This window comes from Gadus chalcogrammus, chromosome 18 (genome assembly GCF_026213295.1).
Source record: "Gadus chalcogrammus isolate NIFS_2021 chromosome 18, NIFS_Gcha_1.0, whole genome shotgun sequence".
Lineage (NCBI taxonomy): Eukaryota > Metazoa > Chordata > Actinopteri > Gadiformes > Gadidae > Gadus > Gadus chalcogrammus.
The window spans coordinates 3,728,729-3,754,654 of NC_079429.1; the positions used below are offsets into that span (position 1 = coordinate 3,728,729).

The 25,926-nt window shown below is 49.6% G+C and overlaps 2 protein-coding genes across 2 annotated transcripts in view; both read right to left on the minus strand.

Annotated features, from left to right (window-relative positions):
• Positions 1-16,020: 16,020 nt before the first annotated feature.
• On the minus strand, positions 16,021-25,438 carry LOC130371592 (ORM1-like protein 3). Its single transcript, XM_056577418.1, has 4 exons — positions 25,225-25,438; positions 23,269-24,009; positions 20,928-21,079; positions 16,021-19,726 (listed from the first exon to the last, which is right to left on the minus strand). The coding sequence occupies exons 2-4, from the start codon at positions 23,440-23,442 to the stop codon at positions 19,591-19,593; spliced, it is 462 nt and encodes a 153-aa protein (XP_056433393.1). The 5' UTR covers positions 23,443-24,009; positions 25,225-25,438; the 3' UTR covers positions 16,021-19,590.
• Positions 23,473-25,926, minus strand: part of myo1d (myosin 1D) — a 69,718-nt gene continuing 67,264 nt past the window's right edge. The window contains exon 22 of the mRNA XM_056577605.1: positions 23,473-23,515. Coding sequence (XP_056433580.1) covers positions 23,473-23,515 — 43 coding nt within the window. The remainder of the gene's footprint in view (positions 23,516-25,926) is intronic.

Sequence of the window (25,926 nt, forward strand, 5' to 3'; positions counted from 1 at the left end):
CGTATTAACTATAGCCAATAGTTAATACTTTATATGATACAGCATTCTCCCCCCCTCCTCCACCTTACCCCCCATCACATCTACCCTGCGGTGGAAACAGACCACGCCCGGTTCAGGAGACGGTTGCTAGGGTCGGCCGAGTGCTGGACGGTTGCCGTGGTCCTCAGAGTGCTCCGTAAGTATCGCCAGGGCAACAGATGGGGTGGGGGAGGACAGCGAGGCCAGGACCATACATCCACACGCTGAATGGGCCTCCCGCCGGCGTGCTCCTTATAGAATCCCTGGAGGTAAATGGGTGCTGTTCCATCACGGCGTGTCAGACTCATGTGGGAGGGTCGGGCGTTTTGAGGGTAAACGCCGCTGCTGTGAATAAACGCGACGTCATCTCATGAGACATCCGCAACCCCCTTGGCCCCCTCGCTAATGGCTTCCATCGCCTTGATGGTTCACTGGCTCGATGGCCGTGAGCCTACTTGTCCATCAGCCGCACCTGACGTCCTCCGCAATCAGAAGTCGTCGACGCTTTGCACCTGATCAACGCACCCTGTTTGGCTCACTGAGGAAAACCAAAGGACCCAGGATCCATCTGAGTTCCTTTGAGGGGAAAACGTTCATCCAGCTCTCGAAGGCAGTGGCGGTTTAAGGCACGGGCGAACCAGGCAGCTGCCCGGGGCGCCATATTTGTGGGGGGGGGGGCGCCAAATCACATGGGGGGCGCCACGAGCAGTAAAAAATAAAAACACGTTTTCAATGAAGTACGTAACATCGTGTGGGGAATTGGTATATTGGCGCCCCCTCTGGCTGCAGGCGCACACCTGCTCGTTGAGAAGGTGCCGTGCACAGACGGAATGAAACCCCCACTGAAGTCCTGAAGTCCCACTGAAGTCCCCCCCCCCCGCTTGGAGGAAGTCTTGCCCGGGGCGTAACTGGACGCAGAACCGCCACTGCTCGAAGGCCAACCTGATGGGTGGAGATGGACGCAACTGGTTACGTGCATATTATATAAAGAACATAAATACAACTGGTTGCCATGGTGCTCAATACTGGTAACATCTGAAGATGGATGGATGAACTGATGAATGGGTGGATAAATGAAGTGAAGGATACACAGATTAACTAATTAATGAATAGATAAATGGATTGAGGGAATGGATCCTTAGATTGATGAAAGAATGAAAGAGTAAACCAATGGATATATGAACTGAAGGATGCATGGATGGGTTCACTCTTGCTGAAACTCTATTCCTTGTAGATTCTTGATTGTCAGTGCGAAGGTACGGCCTTCATGTGCAGCTTGTGTTCATCCTCAGAGTGATAAAAACACCCAAAGCACTTGGATGTGCTGTGAAACTTCATCTCTCAAAGCCACTTCTTTGTAAAGTTTCCCCCCTGCTGTGGTGTGTGTTGGCGCGGTGGCTAATTGGTTTCCAGCACTGCCTTACAGGGTCACAAAGCTCTGCGTATCAACACTCCACCTGTGCAAACCCTCCTCCACCGCATCGCCCAGCAGAGCCTATTGAAGCGAAGACATCCATGGGGTTTCAGAGGGAACTCATTCGACTTCCTCTCTCCTAACCCGTGGACCCACGGCTCAGGAGACAAACCTTGGACTTGGGCGCTGGGATGTCTCCAAGGTGGTAAGACCCGGATCAGTTAACTGTTTAAAGTCGTGTCGGCCCAAGATGCATACACCGGCAATATGGTCTGAACTGAGGGAGGGGGTTTTAAAGGGGACATGTTATACAACCAGGTGTGGTGTGATTGGCCGTTACAAGCCGTTTTGAAAATCTGCCCCTTCTGAGATCACAAGTGGGTGTGTCCTACCTAGATGTACGACGGATAGATGAGTAACGTTTGCTACAGTCCACTGGGCAGGCCGGTAGACTGATCAATCCAGGACACATCGCGGTGGACACGCCCACTTGTGATGTCAGAAGAGGCCGATTTTCAATAACGGCTTGTAACGGCTAATCACACTCACGCCTGATGGTATAACATGTCACCTTTAACAGCACTGCTCCAACACCTCCCAAACACCCTGATGCCGTGAGTGGCTCAGAGGGCTCCTGGCTGAAAACACCTCACCCATACAGGCTCATTTCTGTTTTTTCCACAGGAGACATGCCTAGCCGTCTCTTATCTGAACGATCGACCAGTAGCAGCATCACGATAAACAGACTGTCATCCAAGGCTGTGTGATGGAGTCAGACGGCAGAACGGTGATGAATCAATAGACAACATGGATGTACTTCTTCCTTCTCCCGAACACAAACCCGTCCCCGATGGCTGCTTTCTCGTGAGGAGGGCAGTTTAGCGCTGGATCAATAGCACTCGCTGGAGAGTGTTCCTGGGCCGACGAGATAATGAGGAGGAGAACCAGGCCTATTCAAATGAAAGCCAATCCATAATAATAAAGCCTCATGATGACACAATCTCAACGCTGTACTTCAAAAATGAGAAGTTCTTGCAATAAAAAAAAAATGCTCGTTACTCTAAACCTGTAAAACTATAACAGAGAACCAGCCTTTATTAACGCAGCTCTATTGACGAGTCAAACTGTTGTGACTTATACACTGACATGTTCGTAACGCTATCGAATTTTGTGTTACCGAAACGTGTAGTTTAATTAAGATGGGAAAGAAGTAGCTTTTCAAACAGGATCACGTAACGAGTTGAATAAATAAGAGCTTCTGGTCCACAACAACCAACGTCAGAGTCCAGCGCCGACGAGCGGCACGACGCCATCGCCCTCCCCGAGGTAAGGAGGGGACACCGAGTGGCAGGGGGGGGGGGGGCACCCCGGGGGGAGAGCTAATCAGAACCACGCCGCCAGACATCACAGGCAGACAGAGAGATTAGAGCCCATTCCCTCCAAGACCCCGGCTCACAGCACTCTTGAAGACGCGAGAGAGCGCGTTGCGTCGCGGCTGGAGGAGTGACAGATCCACGCGGAAAACAAGACTTTAGAAGATGAGACGGAGCGCTGGGGAGGAGCGGGGCGGCGGGGGGGCGGCGGGGGGGGGGGGGGAGCCTGTCGGAGCAGGCTCCCGGGGCATAATGCTGGTGAAAGATGACATTCACAGAGATTTCATGAAGCTAAAATCAAAGCCACAGCTGGTGCAGAGAGAGCGCCGTGGAGAACAAGTCAGGACACGACGAGGAAGGAAATAATGATCTCTCAGAAGCGAACGCAGAGCCCCCCCCCCACCCCCCCCCCCCCCGTGTGTGTGTGTGTGTGTGTGTGTGTGTGTGTGTGTGTGTGTGTGTGTGTGTGTGTGTGTGTGTGTGTGTGTGTGTGTGTGTCTGTGGACATGATGTGATCAAATGTTTCAAAAGCATAGGCATACAGCAAACCACTAACTACACCTTCCACGAAACGAAGTCAGCATAGCTTGTCTTTAATATTTTTGTGGTTGCAACAAGAAATTAAATTCTGCTATTAGAGAGGGTTAAACTTATAGTGCACATTTGAGGAGTTTAACCTTAGATATCTGTAACGATTAAAGAGCAGATAGTGGTTATAAAGACACACTGCAAAATGCCCAAACTCTAACTTAACCCATGAATATCAAAAGTGAGTTATATTCACAAGGCATTGGCCCTGGATAGTCCAATAGTCCAAATCACCACGTTTCATCAAGAGTTCTTGGACAGAATCTTCTGCTATCTGTGCCAACACGTCTGCGCTAATCTGGACTCTCAGACTCATTTCAACACATTCGTATTCCGCACAACCGTGTTCATCTGCTTGTACGCACATAAATACACACTCACTACTAACACACACACACACACACACACTCCCACTAACAAACACACACACCAGACAAACACACACACACACACACTCCCACAAAAATGCACACACTAACACACACATTCCCAGTTACACACACACACACACACACACACACACACACACACACACACACACACACACACACACACACACACACACACACACACACACACACACACACACACACACACACACACACACACACACACACACATTATCTCTGTAATCTCAACCCGCCGGTTCCTCTCCGACATGAAAAAAAAAAAAAGGAAAATCGGAATGCGATGAACCCCCCGAGGTGGGTCGACGGTCCGGACGGTCCCGGGGATGCGTCCGTCCGTCTGCACCTAGCGAACCCCGACGTGGACCCGGGCGGACAGCAGTCTGGAGACCCGGCGCTGACACACCCATCAGTGGGGGTCAGCTGGCGACCGTGACTCCCCCCCCAGAGGGAGGGAGGACGGGGGGGGGGGGGGGGGGGGGGGGAGACACTCGTCATGTCTCCTCCTTAGTGCTGAAGTCCGTCTCCGTGCCCGACCAGGGGTCCAGAGAGAGGGCCCCCCAGGCCGCCATAAACCCCCCCCGGCCCCTCGTGAAGAAGACGGACTGGGGGCCATCCCGATAATGGGCCCCTGAGTGGGGGCCGCAGGGCGGGCGAGAGGCGTCCGCATGATGGACAGCAGCCAGGTGGAGCCACCACTCACCCCCCCCCCCCCCCCCCCCCAGCTAATCGCCCCCCCCCCCCTGCCCCCCCCATAACCAGGTCCAGGCCAGGGCTAATAGAGGGCTGAGGCTGAGTCCACACCTTACCCCCCAGCCCCATAGGTGGCTAGCACACACCCAGACATAGACACACACACGGGCACAGACCCGGGCATAGACACACACACGGGCACAGACACACACACGGACATTTACACACAGACACACACAAGGGCAGAGACACACACACAGGCATAGACTAACACATGGGCTTAGACACACACACACAGACACACACGCACACAGACACAGGCACACAGACACACACACACACAGACACACACACACACACACACACCTAACCTCACTGGATCGATGACGTCTGAGATATATGGACGCACTCGCCCGGTTGAAATGCTTTATTTGAATTTGCCAATTACATAAATTTCAATGAGTTCAAACAGTATGACACCTGGGGGTAAGGGTAATAACTTCTCCTGGAGACACACACGCATGTGCACACTACGCACACACACACACACACCACACTACCCACTCACTACCCTATACATCTACAGAACCTACACATACACTACACACTACACTACACACACACACTATAGTACAGCGCAGACTACACTACACTACACACATACACTCTAGACACACAAACCACACAAACACTACACTACACACACACTACACACCAGGGTGTGTCTGAACGTACCCCTAATAAAGAAGGTGATGATCGGGATGTTAATAGGCTCCCCCAGATCATGTGACCACGCCTACGTTCCCCTCCCCCACTCGATGTTCAGTCTACAGATACTTTATTTTAGAATCGATTGACTTTCATAACAAAGTCAGTCCTGAGTAACCGGTGACATCATGTATCATATCCCGTCGTATCGGAGCCCGATATGGAGATGGCCGCCGATAGCATCTGAAGTGATCCATCACCATGAAGGGCAATATTTCTTCTACAACATAAACTGATCTTGTTGGCTTATCGGAGACACTGCCTTAAAACAGGCTTACTAATGGATGTAATCTACTCTGTAAACTTACTGGTAGACTTATTATATTGGCTTTGTTTTTTCTCCAGGATCCGGTCGGTTTGAGCGGTCCTTTGAGCTTCTGTTGAGTCTCTCTGCTGCTCTTGATTGGCCGTCCCCACTCAACCCAACTCCTGGTCTTGAGCAGTAAAGCCCCTCTCTATGGAGCTGGGGGCTTTAGGGGTGAGAGGTGAAAGCTAAGCTCAAGCTGAGGGGTTCTCAAATGGGGGTACGCAAACCCCTACAGGTGCTTTGGAGTACTGCAGGGGGTATTCAGAAAATGTCAAAAATAAAGAAAGGAATAAACTTACCTTTATAAAAAATGTCACCCTGAGCCAGTGATCAAAACTTACATCTGTCAACAAGGAGAAAAGGAGAATCCGTGAAAAATAAAAAGCATCCAGAAACACCAAAATGTCGCCAGTTTGAAGAAGAATATATTTGAATGGGATTCACCGCTACCTGCTCTGACCCCAACCCCTGGCGTTGGACCTCTTTTGTTGAGAGAAATTTGCCAAGAGTTGCATGAAGCACAGGCCCATGTTTCTCTCCAGATTATGAGTATTTGCACCCTTTTAATGCTCATGTTTACACTGCCGATTATAACGTACATACATTATTTATGTTGATCGTGTTTCATTTTTTTCCCAAAAATGTTTTGTGCCGGTGAAGGGGGGAGGAATCAGCTGAACACATATCTTAGAGGGGGGTACACTAGTAGACAACGTTGTCGGAGAACCCCTGCTTGCTCGGAATGGTCTCACCCGGTTTTGGAGGAGGCCGGTAACACACACTCCTGCTTATCAAAGGTAACCGAACCGCATGTCAGAGGGGGTGATCCGACTCACTGCCACCGGGCAGCGAGCTGGCATTCTGCTGCCCCCCCAACCGAGGGGGGGTGGGGGGGGTAGCAGAATCCTCCTCCCCATCCCTCCTCCCCTCCCTCCTCCCCTCCCTCCTTCCCTCCTGCCCATCCCTCCTGCCCATCCCTCCTCCCCCCCTCCCCTCCCTCCCCCCCATCCCCATCCCTCCCCAGTACATGATCAGCGAGCATGCGTCTCAGATTCTCCCCCCAGATAGCAGCCCCAGGTGTGTAATCAACCAGACGCCGGGTTGGTGGGGTGGGGGGTGGGGGGGGGGGGGGGTTCTGTAGAGAGCCGCCGTGTTCTAAAGCCTGTCATCAGATTTCTCTGCTTGATTATGATTGGCTGACGACGGTCAGACCGGATGAGTTGATTATTTAAGTATTGAAAACTTTTGCTATGTTGTGGAAAAAGGGAGATTATACAGTAGCTGATCAGAACCTGGATCAGCTGCGTCATCAGTCAGACATGACTCCGCTACGCTGGGCTGTCTTACAGGCTGCGTCTTACAGGCTCTGTCTTACAGAATGGGTCTGAGAGACTGGATCTTACAGACTGGGTCTAACAGGCTGTTTCTGACAGACTGGGTCTTACAGGCTGTGTCTTACCGACTGGCTCTGAGACATCTACATTCGGCAGCAGCAGCAGCCTGATATGACTCTGCTAGGATCGGCGGTGTCTTACAGGCTGTATCTTACAGGCTGTGTATTACAGGCTGTGTTTTACAGGCTGTGTCTGACAGACTGGGTCTTACAGGCTGTGTCTGACAGACTGGGTCTTACAGGCTGTGTCTTACCGACTGGCTCTGAGACGTCTGCATTCGGCAGCAGCAGCAGCAGGCCGACCTGACGCTGCAGGGATGGGCGGCGTGTTGTTCAGCGCGGCTCTCTGACATTTACATTCATCACCAGCGGCAGGAGGACATCATTCACATTCCCCACGTTGATCCGCCACTCAGGCGAAGCCCCAGAGAGGAAGGAGAACAACTACCACAACGGATGGAAGTCAATACAGGGAGCAGGGAAATAAACGGAGAGAACACCGAACACGTTAGGAGCGGTAGTGGAAATACACAGCACGTGTTTTGCAAAATGGTGAAGAGACAATTTAATTAAGGGCTGGATGGAGATCGAGGTGTTGGACGATCTAAACGAACCAGAGGACGCAGGCGCCGGAAGACACAAAGCAAGCGGACGAGAGCAGGAGGAGAGGCATTGATATGAGAGAGAGAGAGAGAGAGAGAGAGAGAGAGAGAGAGAGAGAGAGAGAGAGAGAGAGAGAGAGAGAGAGAGAGAGAGAGAGCAGACAGAGAGCACTATAGTCACGATGTCCTGGGATCACTCTGCACTCTGCATTATTCATGGCAGAAGCAGAATTCCTCCAGGGTGACTTACATCACTCATCATTTACAAGCTCCTCACTTATGAATTATTGACCTGATGCGTCTGCAGGGGACAGGAAGGGGCCCTCAAGGGGTCCGCTGTGAAGGTGAGGCCCCTGCTATACCGCGGGGTCTGGAGGTCGTTTCCCTGATGCTGTTTACCTTCCTCCATAAACAATAAACAGACTGTATTATACAGCGCTATTCTTTTCTTTTAAGATTTGTTTTTGAAGGTTTTATCCTTTTTAATGTATAGCGAGTAAGACAGGAAGATGGGAGACAGAGGGGAAGACACGCAGCAAAGGATCGCGGGCAGGAATCGAACCCGGGTCGCTGCGGTAAGGACTGGGCCTTAATGGTACGCTCTCTACCCAGTGAACCACCGGGGGGCCCCCGTACAGCGCTTTTCTAACCAGTGGTCACGCAAAGTGCGTTACAATGCTGCCCAACACTCCCTCATTCATGCACGCATCCACACACCGACGGCGGTGTCAAGGATGTGAGGCGACTGCAAGGCCGTCGGGGGCAGTGAGGGCGAAGGGTCTCGCTCAGGGACACCTCGACACTCGGTTACGAGGAGCTGGGGATCAAACTAGCAACCTTTTGGTTACAAGGAAAGCCGCTCTACTTCCTGAGCCACATGCCGCCCCATGTACATTTTGAAGATGCTGGGATAACTGGTTTGATACCATCATATCAAGCATTGGAGTTGGGTAAACTTAATCCTGCATTAAAAAATGATATTTTGCTAAACTCTAACTGAATGTCTGTTAATAAAATCTGGTAGATTTTGGTATGTTCACTCTGTTCAATGCTTTTTAAAAGGTGAACAAAATACAAATTGAAGATTTTTACCGTCTCTATTGTTGAGCATATTGACCAGCATCTTAAACTATTGCTACTATTCCACCATTTCATCTTCCTTTAACAAGCCCAGCCAAATCACGGCTTCATCTCAGAAAAGGAGTCTCTGCTATTCAGAGTTTAAAGTAATTGCGGCATATGATATGGGGGAGCCATAATGGCATAATTATCCAATAAAAAAATCTGTCTTCATATTAAGTTGAATTCCTGCTCCGGTAGAGAGCCATTATGGGGTCGATTTGGGCCGATCGCTGGAGGAGAATATTAAAAACCTGCACTTGGACCCCGTGCTAAGGGTTAGGAAGAATTTGTCTTTGATTAAAAAATATGTTTTTTGATATCTGTCGATATCTTGTAATTTTCTTTGAATTGAGATGTGGGGAAGCATATATTTTAAAGACACAAAAAAAGACTTCAGAGTTCAAATAAGAGTCAAACCATCTCATTAACTTTTTGTGCACACAGTAATTTGAGCAGACCCTGTGTGTGCTTGTGCGTGTGCGTGTGCGTGTGTGTGTGTGTGTGAGTGTGTATATAGGTGTCGGTGTGTGTGTGTGCGTGCACGCGTTCATGTGTGTGCGTGCCGCATGTGTCCGTGTGTGTGCATGCAGAATGAGGCAGTAACTTTGGTGAATCTATTCATAAAAGATCTCCTAGTTTAATAAAGACGGGGTTTGAGGGGCGGTATGGAGATAGTACCCACGATATAACCAATATTATATTTTCATGAGAGAATAGCATTCAATCAAAGGACATTAGTGTGTGAAGGGGCTGTATTATAATATCCTATTTAATTTAACGGCCTCGATGCCTTAAAAGGGTCCATCTGCTATGTCTACGGGCAGGAATGGATCTGATTTCAAAACACTCTCAAAGCGTTGAGTATTCTTATCAGAAAGTTATTAAGAGGATTTTATTCTGAGAACAACCAACATAATGAGCAGTAAACGCAGGCTTTTATAACGAGAGATATGATCTACTTATATATAAGTACCAGGGTGGATCGCCGGCAGTGTGAATTCAACAACCTTCATTTCATACAACAACGACGATGAATTCAATATCCACACGATTATAATCAACGCACTTATCCTCCTCTCCCGAGGCCATCTGTTGAGTTAGAGCAATCTCAGCCGGGCCCCCAGCAGAACCAGGCTGGATAAACGCATCGCTAAACCACGACGATTAACGTACAAATTCAATCTTCCCCGACCCGTCGAACAGCAGGCTGTAGTTTCAGGAGAGCAGGAGTTGAGATTATGACGAAGGCGTCGGTGCAGAGGAAGATGAAGGCATATTCCCCCTGCGTTGCTTCTCTCTGCCTCTCCCTCAACAATTCCCTTTCGTTCCGTCTACCTCCTTACTGAAGTGGTTCACTCTCTGTTTGCTTGTTACGCTGCTGTCGCTCCTACTCACATCATCCCACACGCACGCAGTGAAGCGCCCAAACACACACGCACTCACTCACACTCAGACAGCCGCACACACACACGCACTCAAACACACGCAGACGCACACACTCGCACACAAACGCGGACACACGCAGACGCACACACACACAAACAGACACTAACACACACAAACAAGCACACTAAAGCACACACAAACGAGGACACACACACACACACACACACACACACACATAACAGAAACAGATCAGTGACACAAACTCAGCCACGCTGATTACACCCACACACTCACACCCACACATTCACACAATACAGCAAAACACACACACAACAAACAATCTTAATGAATGAAACACAAGCATAAACAACACATCTCCACGCTACCCCCCAGGTAGTTCATTAAGACTATGTGATGCAGACGCCTCCACCCGGCGCTGCTCAATGCGCGGCAGACCACAAAGCTAATGAGACTCTTCCTCACGCTGCGTTATTTATGACCCGGTGGCTCACCGGCATCGCGGAGCAAAGTCGCGCTCTCTCAGAGAGACTCAGGGGCCACTCACACTAGGGCCGCGGCCCCGTGCCCGAGCTCATTTGCATACTAAAGTCTAGAACGTTTGGCTAGTGTGACCACGCCATCCGTATTCCAGCACGGAACAGCCCCTTGGCCACGGCACACTTTGGAGAGGTGTGCCGTGGCCAAAGTACAGATGCTAATGAGATGACGCGCGGATACGCAACGTGAGCTGGATGATGTAGTCCTTGCGCGACCCTTCTTTTTTTATAGGTCCATGCCCTTCTTCCCCACAAAAGTCATTTTAAACAATGGCGGCAAGCGGTTCACGAGTGGGTTTACGTTGGTGCGATAGTGAAGTCGAGTGTTTACTTGAAATTTGGGCCGAAGACAGCATTCAGTCGCAGCTGGACACGCTTGGTGATGACGTATTTATCGTATTACGACGTGATGACGTATGTATGAAGGAGCAATCGTGCCCAGGCCACGGCCTTTGGGAGCAGTGTGACCACGGGCCAGCGGGGGGAGTGGGGAGGAGGGGGAGCGGGGAGGGGGGGATTCGTGCTGAATCTTCCTGCAGCACGGAACAGGCAAACTTGCCTAGTGTGAGTGTGCCCTCAGACAAGTCGCGATACGCCGACGACTTTGAATTCTGCGCGTCGCTTCCCGATCGTAAATCTCTGACGGGACGGAACGGGTCGGCTATAACGGCAGGAATGTTAATCATGTAAAATGTGAACTGTGCATATGAATATTCATGAGCAGCGTGATAGATGTAGGTCTTCCTCCCGATTGGCCCGTGGCCATGTCCTTGTAAGCCATTGAGCGCCACCGTTTGAAAGAGCCATTCGTTATTTGAAGACGGCCGTTACGTGGCATCTTGTCCGCGGACCGACTAAGTGGTCGCTTCTGGTCCCAAATCAAACCCGGGTCGTCTTTGGTTGACAGTTTGACAGGTCATAATTGCTCCCACAATTGTAATAAAAATAAATGTATCTTTCCAATCTGGTAACAAAACAAACCAAATCCATTAGTATTACGCAAGGAATGGAAACAAAAGAGAGATGGACTGAGGTTTGGCAAGCAGACGCCGGGACTTTGTTTGACAGTCGACCACTAAGAACCCACCACACAGTCAAATAACATTTGAAGAAGATTTAAGCAGATCATGCAAAAGCTGACTCACTGGGAGGGAGATATAGCTTGATACTGAAGCATGTTTCCCTGTCCTTCTCTCCCCCGTCAGTCGCTCCACCAAATCTCCCTGGGGGATCAGTGACACCGATCTGAGGAGTATCTCCCATCAATCTCCAGGTCGCTGGAATTCTTACCCAGCTTAAAGGATCCTTTGGGCCAGGAGCCCTATAAATTAGTTAAGTCTCTCTCTCTCTCTTTCTCTGACTCTCTCTCTCTCTGACTCTCTCTAACTCTCTCTCTCTCTCTCTCTCCCTCTCTCCCTCTCTCCCTCTGGATGGCTTTGAGCAGACAGTGTTTCTCTTGACATGTGCGCGGCCATCTTCCTCTGAGCAGGATGGGGGCGTCTACATGTGGTGGCTCAGTGTCCCTGTCCTCAGAGACACAGCTGCTATTCCCTGGAAGAAATCCCTTGAAAGTCGATACACAATATGAAACATGATCCATACTGTGACAAGTCACGCGTCAGGGTGGCGTGTGGAAAGGCGGGGAGCACCGTTGCGGCGGGACGGAGGATCCCCGCGGAGCAAGGGGTCCACAGACTACAACCTCGACACAACGAGGTGTGCACGGTGCGGGGGCCCCCGAGACACCTCTCACGTCTGGGTGATTGAACACCACCGTCCCCCCCACCCTCGGTGCGGCCCTCCTGGCTCCATCCTCGGGGTCCACCCCCTTTTTCATTGACTTTGTGGTTCTATTGAGTCACTGAGGGCCTGCGTTAATGGCGGTGGCGCGCGGCGAATCCAGGAGCAGGTCCTTACGCAGCAGGTAGAGGTTACAGGACTAGAGTAAGACCTTGGGGATCGAAGGCGGCACCTTCTGGCTCTCCACCATGTTAACCTCCACGTTGATTGATCATTAGACTCAATGAACACGCGATTTTTTCAAGAGTAAGCAATGAATATTAATAGTTTGTCAAGTTCCCAACATAGCCCTCTGTGGTCGTCCTCTGCCAACCTTCTGATGTTCAAACGTGCTCGTTCCATATTTAGACCGAGCTTTTTGCCGCTAGAGCAGATCTGAAACTAAAGAGGAACCGAGGAATGTTCGCTCCCAGGGTTGGCTCTGTGTTGCGGTACGCTGCCTCTACCGCAGAGTCAACAACCTTATGGAGAACATCTGACAGGATAAGCGCGTAGAGACACGGAGTACTGCACTGTACTGTACTCAACCTGCACTTTGGTATTTACTGCCTCTTTTGCACTTCTGGTGGGATGTCAATTGCATTTCATTTGCTCTGTACCTGTACTTTGCTAAATGACAATAAAGTTTCATCGCGAAGCCTCGTCTCATAATCAGGGGTCAAATATCCAAACAGTCAAAGAAAGAAGCGGGGCCTCACAGGTTCACCCCGTTGTCAAGATGACGAAATAACATCAGCTTTGTGAGATGATGATATTTTTCGGGTTGGCTTCGCTCAGGAGGTAGAGCGCGTTGCCTTGTGACCGGAAGGTTGCTAGTTCGATCCCTGGCTCCCCCTGGTTTTCAAGGTGTCCATGAGCAAGAAACCTCACCCTGACTTCTCCCGACGAGCTGGCTGTCGCCTTGAGTTGGTGGGACTCCGCCGTCGGTGTGTGAATGTGTGCATGAACCACTGGAAGTCGCTTTGGATAAAAACGCCCTGACTGTAAATGTAGTTCCGCTCCATCCGCTCGGTGGTCGTGGCTGCAGGGCTGTGAAGCGACGTGACCACGCCGACGTGTTGGGAAGGGGCGCCATGTTGTGAGGAATGTCGACTCTGTAATCAAGGAGCAAACCCTGCTCAATATAGGTCTAACTTGACCTCAATTACAATTAGGGAGTTTAGCAGACGCTTTTATCCAAAGCAACTTACATCGGTTAATACGCACATTGACACACCGACGGCGGAGTCAAACATGTAAGGCGACAGCCAGCTCGTCAGGAGCAGTCAGGGTTAAGTGTCTTGCTCAGGGACACATCAACACTCAGCTGGCCCCACCTTGGTTTCTACGTTTCAATAGGCTTCCTCTGGGAGAATTCTCTGGGCTATATGGTGATTTATTATGTGGACGTAAGTGATCTTGCTATTGATACTCATTTCAATGAGGGTGTACATCCGAGTAGTGTTTCTGTTCCACTTCTCTTTGGCTCCTCTTTAGGAAATAATTTAGCAGGCTACCTCGAAATCGATCCCTATTAACTCAATCACTATTCCCTATATAGTGTTTATGATATAGTGCACTATATAGGGAACGAACCGACGAGAATTCGGACACTACGCTGAACATTTCTAAACGACCGCATTGCATTGTGGTATACGGGAGTAACATGTAGGGAACATTGTATGTTCACTCAAATTTGGGGTACTTTATGTCCACTATATAGTGAATGAAATTAAGCAAGGAGAATTCGAACACCACTACAAAATGGCGAGCTACCTATACAAAAGTGCACTATATCCATGATAGGGAACGATTTCGAACACAGCTATTGTGTGCCGTGTTTGCCGGGCTGAAGGGACTGAGCACGTGTTGCTGATTCTCCCGTTACGACTCCCCACTGCGTAACAATTAAACATGGGAACGAGAAACCGATTGGATGCGGTTTCTGCTCCGCCGCCTACAGCCAGCGCACGCTCGCCACGCACGCCGTCTGTAACGAGCTCATTCACAGGCTCTGGACCTGCAGGTGGGAGGTCAGGAACGCTCATTGGCTGGCTGAATTAAACAAGGAGACAGTCTCTGCCTACACACGCATGCACACACACACACACACACACGGGGGGGGTTCTCAGTAGGGGGGGGGGGGGGGGGGGGGGCAGGTCTCAGCAGATGTCTGCTGCCCTCTTTTGGGACGAGAAAGTTGGAGAACCACAATCTTCCTTTAAATTATTTAAGTGCCACTTTTTATTCTGAGAGGGGAAATGAGAGTCCATGATTAAGAAATTGCCTGGAGCGTAAAACCCTGGAAACGATGAATTAGGGTATACATTTTCTGAAGTCTGGAATATCTCTGGCCTACTTTGAGAGTCACAGCGAGAGGAAATTGTTATACTCTTTCTTTTTAATGGACAATAAAGTCTTAATAAAATAAAATCAAGCATAGTTTATGCCTTATGGGAGCCTCATCCACTTAGTGGAATTGATAGGGTTTGTGTGCATTATTTGTTGACTACATTTTCAAACATAGAACATAACTTTTTGCACAGCCTAGGAATAGTTTAGCTCATGTCTATTTCATTAGTTTGCAATAGTTATATAGATGTGATTAATGAAGATCAAGAGGCGGTAAAACAGTAGAGCTAAAATGTTGATTTCTTAATGTTGCCAGAAGTATTCTTTGTTGATTCACTGCCCCCTAGTGGCAGTTAAAATAACAGCAGATGGATATGATTTGAATAAAACACAACAATGATATCAAATAACTCAATAAAACCCTGTCATCCATCTTTAATGAGCTATAAATGAGCAAGCATAGCATATAGACAGTCACAGAAATAAACTAATTCGGACAAATGGAAATTCTCCCATGACAGAAGTGTCAGGGTAAAGGTTGAGACATTCAGCAATCACATCCTCCGATTATGAATTGACATTATTTAATACCGTAATAATTAGACAACTACATACAGGATGCAAAAATGACCATGATATAGAAGTCACTGTAACAGATGATTAAGGAATGCTAGCATTTCATCAGATCAAAAACAAACAACAACCCATCCCATTTTACTCAATGAGGCCACATGCCGGCTGTCTGATTTCCCACCGCGTGTTCCTGTGTTGGACGCTCAACATGTTGCATATTCCCATCGGTGTTACCTTTGGTTAACGGTACGCTTGGCAACTTCGGACCTGATCCATTCGACCAATCCACCGAAAGACAGGGAATGAGTGGGGCTGGTTCCTCACATGGAAGCTGTGGTTCCTCGCATGTAAGCCGTGGTTCCGCTGGAACCCTTTCACACAATTCAACTTCAGAATTGAAAGAGTTCTCCAACGCCAACATGCATATCCCCGCTTCAGTTCCAGTATCGTCTCACTGATTGTGAAAGTGACGGATGGAAAAATCTTAAGACAATGAATGTAACTCAAGTCTGTAAAGTAAAGTAAAGTGAATGAAGGACACTCTTTTTGTCCTATGAACTCATGTCTGAGGGACAGCAGACCAACACAAACAAGGCCATTTGATGTCAGCGCTAAGTCCCGCCCCCAACCCCCCTCCCCCAACCCCCCTCCCCCAACCCCCCCCCCCCCCCCCCCGCCCTCCCTAATGACAGGACAGCCTGCACTCACATGTCACTCTCACTCAATGTTTAACCAGCTGTGGTTATCAGGTTACGTTCAAACCCCTCAGGGTGTAGAGATCCAGATGACCAGCCCGGATCAGAGTTACGTTTGTTACCGGGATGCAGATCAACACTCAGATATTGAAAGCGAATGAGAATCATATTTATGAAACTCTGCTGATGGATGATTAGCTTTGAATGCGTTTGTGTTTTTAAATGAAACACGACCCATCTGTCATCAGGGTCAGATTGTCGGCCTTCTCTGAATAGACGGTCGCTAACTGAGGATTATCCATCTCTGGTTCATTCAAGAGAACTTTGGTTTGAAACCACTGAAGGTGAACCTCACACACACACATTAAGAAGAACACATCTAAGCAACGGGCTCTGAGCTTCATCTGCATGAAGAATCCTCACACACACAGGAACCTAGAACAGATCTATCATCACAGATTCTAAGCTTCCAGAGTAATCTGCATGAAGGAGGATCCTTACAGACACAGAAATCGAGAACACATCTAAAATCACAGGTTCTAAGCTTCCAGAGTCATCTGCATGAAGGATCCTCACACAAAGGGACAGAGAAAACATCTTGCATCACAAATTCTAAGCCTCCTCGTCATGCTGCTAGAGCAGGAAGTCTTGAAGTCCGTTTTGTAAACCAAGGCTAGAACGGTCCAACGTGAGGTCAACGACAGGATTGTACTTCAAAAAATTAGAACACATGATTGGTCCTTTGTCAAAACTCTTAAAGGTTTTGGCTGACACATGACGAAAACTGCATCCAATCGGTTTCTCTTGTTTTGGTCATTGAAAGTAAAATACAGACGAGTGACGACACATTTATTCCTTAGAAAAAGTCAATGGCTTTTGCTGTTGACATTAACGTGTAACATTTGATTAAAAGGAAAAACTCAGAGAGAAGGGGAGGGGGGAGGGGGCTAAAATGCATGTCCTTCTAAAATTGTAAAAAGTTTTAGTTTGGCCTCACATAATCATCACATAGTACCAACAATGACCTTTCATGGTGAAGCGCCTGTCAAGTACCGAATACGTTATCCCCACACGCAGAACAACATAATAAAAGTACGAATGACCTACATAGTCCCGTTTAAGTTAGGACCAACAGTCAAAGCATGTCCAAATATGGGCACAACACTACAGGATGACATGAAGTCAGAAAAATAAAATACTGTTTCATTTGTCGAGCCCTCGGGTCAGCACGTTAAAGTGAAGATATAATCGCCCTTAAAATGGTCACTTAGCAACAACTATAAGCAAAATGCTACAATTCCAATCAACATTCATATGTTCAAATTTGTTCAAAAGTCCTTAATTTTCCCACACATAAACAAACGGTTGGCTCATTTCCTAAAACGTGTATACAGCTCTACCTAAAGCCCTTTGACACTTATAAAGTCGTCACATTCAGAAGCTTCTAGAGAGGAGACTAAAGTAGACTCTAGCAGTGACTCCATGATAGGCCTGTCTTCAGGCTAGGTACTGTGGTGAGAACGCACCACTACTGAATATCACACAGGTGAAAGTACACACACAACCCAGGGCAGTACACACGTAGTCACATGAGAGTACACACATGTAGTCACATGACAGTACACACGTACAGACACATGACAGTAAACACGTACAGTCAGATGACAGTACACACGTACAGACACATGACAGTAAACACGTACAGTCAGGTGACAGTACACACGTACAGTAACATGACGGTACACGCGTGTCAAATCCCAGTACACACGTACATCTCTGTGGTTCCTAAGGAGACCATGCAGAACCACGCCCCTTTCCTCTGTTGAGCAGTGATGCTTTCTATTTAAATTACACTCCTCTGCTCAAACTTCTGACTGGTTCCCTTTATTCGGTGTGAAACATTTGGAAAATAAGCTAAATGAGTTGAGAACCTTAAAAGTATAAAATAGGATTCCTAAAATCAGTTGAATATAATATCAAATAAAACGCATGTGAAGGCCAGCTGGGCATCACTGAGCTGAATCCCAGAGCTGGAACGACGCCGTTAAATTCCAACATGGCAGAATCAGGAGTTGATCTCAGGGTTGAGCTGCTCTTTGGTCTTAAAGTCACGCCGTGTTCCTCTCCTTACCCGGCCCTGAGGCGCAGAGAGGGGCAGTCTCTGGCACACAGCAGCACAAGAAAGTGTCCAAATATGGGAAGGATCGGATAAAAATAACCCAAGTTCCCAAATGTTCCACATCTGGGGCTGACCGACCGACCGACTAAAAACTAAACGGAGGGAAGGAACGGCGACCGCTGAGGAATCCTTTACACGGCCGAGCGCTGACACGGCTCTGACATCACAGCTCTGACATCACAGCTCTGACATCACAGCTCTGACATCACAGCTCTGACATCACGGCTCTGACATCACAGCTCTGACATCACAGCTCTGACATCACAGCTCTGACATCACAGCTCTGACATCACAGCTCTGACATCACGGCTCTGACATCACACGCTCTGACATCACACGCTCTGACGTCACCGCTCTGACTTCAAGGCTCTGACGTCACGGCTCTGATGTCACAGCAGAGTCTCTGGAATGCACTGAGGAAACCAAGCAGGGAGTCAGGGAGACAGGAAGAGAGGGAGACAGGAAGAGAGGGAGACAGGAAGAGAGGGAGACAGAGACACAGGAAGAGAGGGAGACAGGAAGAGAGGGAGACAGGGAGACAGAGGGACAGGGTGATAGGAAGAGAGGGAGACAGGAAGACAGGGAAACAGAGAGTCAGAGAGACAGGACGACAGGGAGACAGAGGGACAGGGTGACAGGAAGAGAGGGAGACAGGGAGACCGAGGGTCAGGACGACAGGGAGACAGAGGGACAGGAAGAAAGCAAGAGAGGGAGACGGGGGGGACAGGAAGAGAGGGAGACAGAGAGACCGTGGTACAGGGAGACAGGGAGACTGGGAGACAGAGGGAAAGAGGCAGACAGGACGCGTAAAGCTGAATAAAAGTAAGGCAGCGATCGACGGCGTAAAAACGACCCTCCTAAGGTACCGTAGGTCTGTGGTATCATCGCTGCGGTCCAGGGGCAGAGCTGGGCCGTAGGGGCAGAGCGGCCCCGTACCCCTCCCCGGACACCACCCAAAACAAACCACCACTCCCTCCGTCAGGTGGAAACACCACCGCCCCTTTCAGTCGCCTCCACTTTCCCGCCACGTTCGAAAGGCGTTCCACTCCGGAGAGTTCAGACCCCCCCCCCCCCCTCCTAGGAGATTCAGGTAGAGCGTGCCGCGAGTTCCATGACTCCCCTCACTCCCTGGGGGGGCCTTTGGTGTGTGTGTGTGTGTGGGGGGGGGGGGGGTCCCAGGTGCCAGGGTGAGCGAACCCACCAGGGGCTCTCCGTTCTTCAGAGGGCCGCGGTGGTTCATTTTAGGGTTCCTCCCGGGCCAAACCACCGCTCAACCCAGTAGGACCCGCGATACCCTGCCAGCCAGAGGAACTGGTGGTGGTGGTGGTGGTGGTGGTGGTGGAGGGGTGGGGTGGGTGGGTGGGTGCGGAGGGGTCGGGTGGGGTCAGTACTTGTTAATCCCGAAGATGCGGACCCCGTGAAGCTGGGGCAGTTTGGGGATGAGCACGACGAGCAGCGACACGGTGTTGACCACGAAGTGGGCGCGGTCGTATTTGGTGTAGAAGCTGGTGAGGATGTAGCTGTGAAGGGGGAGAAGAGGTTTTCGTCAGAGGACTGTGGGGAGGGGAGGAGGCTTTAGACCTCTAAAGAGAGCTCTAAAGTCATCAGACTTTGGACCTCTAACGAGACCTCAAAAGTCAGACTTTAGACCTCTAGAGTCTGGTGACTCTGGCCTCTACAGTCTGATGGCTTTAAATCTGTTACGGCTAAAGTCAGACTATTTACGACCTCTGTAGTCTGAATGCAGCCTGATGGCATCGAGATCAGATTTGCAGAGTTCACATTCTTCCGTCTCATTTTGTCAGAACACGTTTGCGGTGGCTGGGATCTGTGAGTCTGTAATTGGCCGGCACCAACTTTACCAAAACACCTCCACTGAAACCCCCCAGGTAATGATGCGTCAACTGTTCCTCTGACCTACCTGCCTCCCTCCCATCGCTCCACCCCCCCATCCCCCAGCAGCCTACTGTCTCTGGGGGGGTTGGGGAGTCCACCTGGAGCCACAGAACCAGGAACCTCGGACCAGGAACCTCCGACCTGGGCTCAGGTCACATGACTCTCTCGCTCTCTCTCTCTCCAAACACAGCTCTGACTCCTCCCCCATCACCTCTCCCCCCCCCCCCCCTCGTCCCTGAAGACACACCTCCTGATCCTCCCCACTAACACCCCCGTCACGTGGGTGTGAAATGGAATAAACCGTCCAGAGCTCTGCACAAAGGAAACGTGTCTGGACTATAGTTAGACCACATGGAAACAAAAAGCAAGGAAGGAAGTTCCTGGGACGTTAAGGAGAGCCGAGGGACGAAGCGGCACAATGAGCTTCAGAAGCCCTCGTGTTCTCTCTTGGTTACCATCACGGTTCAGAGGAACCAGGAGCCCTTGACCGGCTTGTGTCCCCTGCACGGGCTGATAAAAGCTGCATGGCTAGACCCTGACCCTGGGAAACCCTGCAGCTGTTTCAAACCTAGTCCTGAATATTATGGGATGACAGCCAAAGTTGGTGAGGAAGTGGTGGAGGTGGTGTGCTTACAGGATGATGGTGGTGATGGTGAGGAGGTGGTAGTGGGTGGGGGGGGGGGGCACTTACAGGATGATGGTGGTGATGGTGAGGAGGTGGTTGAGGTGGTGTGAGTGGGTGGGGGGGGGCACTTACAGGATGATGGTGGTGATGGTGAGGAGGGGGTGGAGGCGGTGTGAGTGGGTGGGGGGGGGGGCACTTACAGGATGATGGGGGTGATGGTGAGGAACTTGCGTGAGGCGGTGAACTGCAGGCCGTAGTCCATCTGCTCCCAGTGGGTGAGGAGCCGCGCCTTGCCCTGGTCCGGAGTCTCGAACGGGGTGCCCTTCACGGTGTGGAGCAGCAGGTACATGCACTGCAGCGGGACGGACAACGGGACAGACCTCGGGACATCAGAGACCTGCTGCTGCTCCCTGAACCAGCCCGAAGGCCGCCGGGACGCATTCAGCTGATGGTTTTATTCAAAGTGAGCTCCACTGAAGGCCGGACACATTCCATTAAGGACGCCCACAGCCAGGGCTGAACGACTTGGGGAAATAATTGAATTGCGATTATTTTGACCAATATTGCGATTGTGATTTAATGTGCGATTTTTATAATTTATTAAGTTCCTCATGTTGTGTATTATTCACAAAAAAAAGGAATAAATCATTCTTTAGTATGACCAACACAACATTGGAAGCATTCAACATAAAAACTGCCCTTTCCTTTAGGCCAGTCCGATAAACTTCTTTATTTAACTATTGAATTGCAAAATAAAAATAAATTAATCGTACTGATTTCCAGTCAGTAACGGCAACAAATCACTTTATTTATTAATTTTCCGCAGCCTTTACGATTTGCCTACCGCGTTCGATTACATCGCGATTTCGATTTGAATTCGATTAATGGGTAGTGGCTCTAGACCTCCATGGAGGTGTAGAGCCACATAAGCACCTCACACCCCTCTTATGCACTTATTAATGTACACACTTATTGTATGTTTGTACCTCCTGACACTTAATGAACGCACTTATTGTATGTTGTACGTCGTCCTGACACTTAATGTACGCACAATGTTGTATGTCCCTGCAGTTAAAAATAGTACTTAGCATTGTGTAGCATCTTATCCTAGCTATCTTTGTTGCATACGGGGAACGGGTTAACAGAGCGATGGTTAGCGCTTTGCACTTGGTTCTATGAACATGCACTGTACCGCCATATATAGTCGTTTCACCTTCTTCTGACAAATGTACTTATTGTAAGTTGCTTTGGATAAAAGTCTGCAAAATGCCCTCAATGTTTATGTAACAAACCACTACCTGACTGTCACTTCCTGTGCAACGTTAGGGAACTACTTGCTCTGTTGATGCAACACCTGGCCTGGTACGGATGTGTGGGGGCAACATCTGGCCTTGTATGGACGTGCGGGGGCAACATCTGGCCCCGTGTGGTGTCATGAGGTCGGGGGCATTGAGTCACCGTTTGGTCAGGGCAGGAAGTGGTTCCTCAACCCTCTAAAAGGAGACCCTGCCGTCTCTGTTGTTGGAGACATTCCAAGCATGGAAAGAGAAACCAGGACCGACGCAAGATGCAGAGGAGGCAACGTGCCTCTGAGCCTGAGCACTAGTACCACCAAGCTATTCTGAGCAGGTTTCTTCTGGTGCGTAACGTTGTTTGAAGTGAAGACTGAGATGGGAGTCCGAGCCGGACCACACAGGCCTCGTTGGAGAGCTCAAAACCGTGAGGCCCAGTTTGATACACTTGCCAGTTCTTTGTTTTTTGTTTAAAAAGGAAAATACAGTTTTTTTAGGAATTTATTTTTTTACCTGGTCGCATTATGATCAGTGAGGGCTAATATCTGAAAGAGTTTATGTGAAGTCCATGTTCCCATCAGGGCAGTCTGAGTACCGATTGAGATTGAGAAAGAGATTCTCAATCTATTACCTTTGTTCGCAGCTCAATAAACTTGAGATGACATTTGAAAGCTTTTCCTATTAACTGTTCCCATCAACTATCAGACCGGGCTGCTCTGATGGTGGATGTAGAAGAAAGAGAGAGAGAGACAGGAGACAGAGAGGAGTGAGAGACAGGAGACAGAGACAGAGAGAGAGACAGAGAGAGGAGAGAGACAGGAGACAGACAGAGAGAGGAGAGAGAGACAGGAGACAGACAGAGAGACAGAGACAGAGAGAGAGAGACAGAGAGGAGAGACAAAGAGAGAGGAGAGACAAAGAGAGAGGAGAGAGAGAGACACACAGAGAGAGTGAGAGACACAGTGAGAGAGGAGAGAGACAGAGACAGAAAAAGGAGATAGAGAGACAAAGACAGATACAAAGACAGAGACAGAGAGGAGTGAGAGAGAGGAGAGAAAGAGACACTGCGAAGCTAATGAACCCCAGAACATGGGATGTGACTGTCCTACACTGTGTAGATCAGTTCAAAACAAAGCTCGCATTGTGTCGCCACGAGGGCACATCCACCCGGCATCACCTCCGAGCTCTACCCGGAGCCCGAGTAGAGAGTGGCGGGGCCCGGTGGACCCGGCGACGGCGGGGGACTCACCAGGTTGTGGATGAGGTTGGTGAGCGTCCAGACCACCGGCACGCTGACGATGGGGATGCTGAGCAGGATGACGTGCAGCAGGCCGATGCACAGCAGGTAGGAGAGCCACATGCCCCGGCTGCTCATCACCCGCGTGTTGGGGTTGACCTCGCTGTGCGCCGTGCCCACGTTCATGATGGCCTCGAGGGGGGTGCTGCCGGCCGCTTAGGCCGCTGGGCGGAGGGGAAATGGACCCACTGGAGACCCACTGCAGGTAGGGAGAGGGCCCGCAAGAGAAGAGGGCACCCGATGGAAGGGAGGGCTTGACCTACTGGAAACCCACTGGAGAGGGGGAGCTGGACCCACTGGAAACCCGCTGGAGAGGGGGAGCTGGACCCACTGGAAACCCACTGGAGAGGGGGAGCTGGACCCACTGGAAACCCACTGGAGAGGGGGAGCTGGACCCACTGGAAACCCACTGGAGAGGGGGAGCTGGACCCACTGGAAACCCGCTGGAGAGGGGGAGCTGGAACCACTGGAAACCCACTGGAGAGGGGGAGCTGGACCCACTGGAAACCCGCTGGAGAGGGGGAGCTGGACCCACTGGAAACCCACTGGAGAGGGGGAGCTGGACCCACTGGAAACCCGCTGGAGAGGGGGAGCTGGACCCACTGGAAACCCGCTGGAGAGGGGGAGCTGGAACCACTGGAAACCCACTGGAGAGGGGGAGCTGGAACCACTTGAGGCAGGGAGCTGGGCCTACTGCAGGAGCAACGGAGTTAGATATTTCAGGCCTTCTGAACGGCTGGAGGCTGAACGAGCCAAACGTGTTTACCTGTAGCCTACTCTTGTGGGTGCATGAGTGTGTGGACTGTTGACTCTTCAAGTGGCTCTTCAAGTACTGTTGACTCTTCAAGTGGCCACAAAACTAACCATTATGTTATTGTTCATGTAATTTACAGAACCGTACATTACGGTTAAATGACCGAGAGCTTTTGAGTTGTAGCGCAATCACGTCGCAGGTTTCCTTCCGCTATAGCCAGCAGAGAACATTTATAAATCATTTATAGGAACGTCTGGCCTAACATAGTCGTGGGCATTCCAAACACAAAGTCTACTTCCCCACATAATGTTGGCACATTTCCATCTAAACAAATTAAGTCAGAATGAAATGTGAACAGTACGATTCGTACACTATGAAGAGACTTGTAACGTTTTATATGACTGATAGTCAACAGTTAGTGACTTAGAAGAGTCAAAAGTAACGTGGCAACTTAGTCCTGACCGCTACACCATGAACTGCACTTAAGTAGTCTCCAGGGGTAAACCTGTTAACTACAAGTAGTCTTTGGGTAAACCTGTTAGCTACAAGGAGTCTTTGGGGTAAACGTGTGAGCTACAAGTAGTATTTAGGGGTAAACCTGTTAGCTACAAGTAGTCTTGGGGTAAACCTGTTAGCTACAAGTAGTCTTTGGGGTAAACATGTTAGCTGCTAGTCTTGGGGGTAAACCTGTTAGCTACAAGTAGTCTTCGGGGTAAACATGTTAGCTGCAAGTTGTCTTTAGGGGTACACCTTTGAGCTACAAGTAGTCTTTGGAGATAAACTTGTGAATGACAAGTAGTCTTTAGGGTTTAACCGCTGAGTTACAAGTAGTCTTCAGGGGAAAACCTGTGTGCTACAAGTAGTCTTCAGGGGTAAACCTGTGAGCTACAAGTAGTCTTCAGGGGTAAACCTGTGAGCTACAAGTTGTCTTCAGGGGTAAACCTGGGAGCTAGTCTTCAGTGGTAAACCTGTGTTTTACAAGTAGTTTTCAGGGGTAAACATTTGAGCTACAAGTAGTCTTCATGGGTAAACATGTCCGTTAAAAGTTAACCAGCCGATAGAAGTACAGGCCCGACAGCTCAAACATTGGTTAACTAACCCATCGTACACACAAGGGAAGATGGCATCAGCTCTAACGTGTACTCGCCACTGACCCGTTATCACGCTGATCGGTGGAGTTGTAAAAGGGAAGGACGGCTGGCGGGATGGACGGCGAGTCGGCGACGTGTCGACGGGGGGTCCCGTGGTGGCGGGGGCGGTGGTTCAACTGGAACAATGCGACATGTCGTAGTACGTGTAGATCCACCTTAAGAAACCAGCTGGAGACAACACGGCGCACGGCTGTCCACGGTGCGTCACCGCCGTCCCTTGGAGCACCGTCCACATTCTCCACCACGTTCACACATCGCACTGAGCTCTGATTGGTGCACTTCCGTCACGTGGCTGAAGTCAGCCAATTACACGCCAGTGCGTTGAAGACGATGTAAAAACGCCCCTTCAACGTCATCGTTGGAGGACGGGCAGGGAGGGGCTGAGAGACACGGACGGAGGAGGACTCACTGGGTCCCGACTCCCGGTGAGGACCTAGACTTTCATCAAACTGTTAATCTATTAATACATATATTATATCAATCTGTGACAAATCAAAATACTGTATGTCACATTCAAATCAGGAAAAAATGATATATTATTATATATTGATTATAGATATATATTATCATATATATATAGTTGATAGCATTTACGTCAAATATTTATATATATATATAAATATTTCCATATATAGGCTATATATATATACTGTATATATATGCATATATATATGCATATATTTGTATAGATAGATAGATATATAG

Bases quoted from the DNA above. Each gene is read 5' to 3' on its own strand.
- LOC130371592 (XM_056577418.1), bottom strand. From the start codon at position 23,442: ATGAACGTGGGCACGGCGCACAGCGAGGTCAACCCCAACACGCGGGTG. The intron at 21,080-23,268 runs GTGAGTCCCCCG...GTCCCGCTGCAG, and splicing joins CCAACCTCATCCACAACCTG to TGCATGTACCTGCTGCTCCA. The intron at 19,727-20,927 runs GTAAGTGCCCCC...CCCCCTTCACAG, and splicing joins ACCATCACCCCCATCATCCT to CTACATCCTCACCAGCTTCT.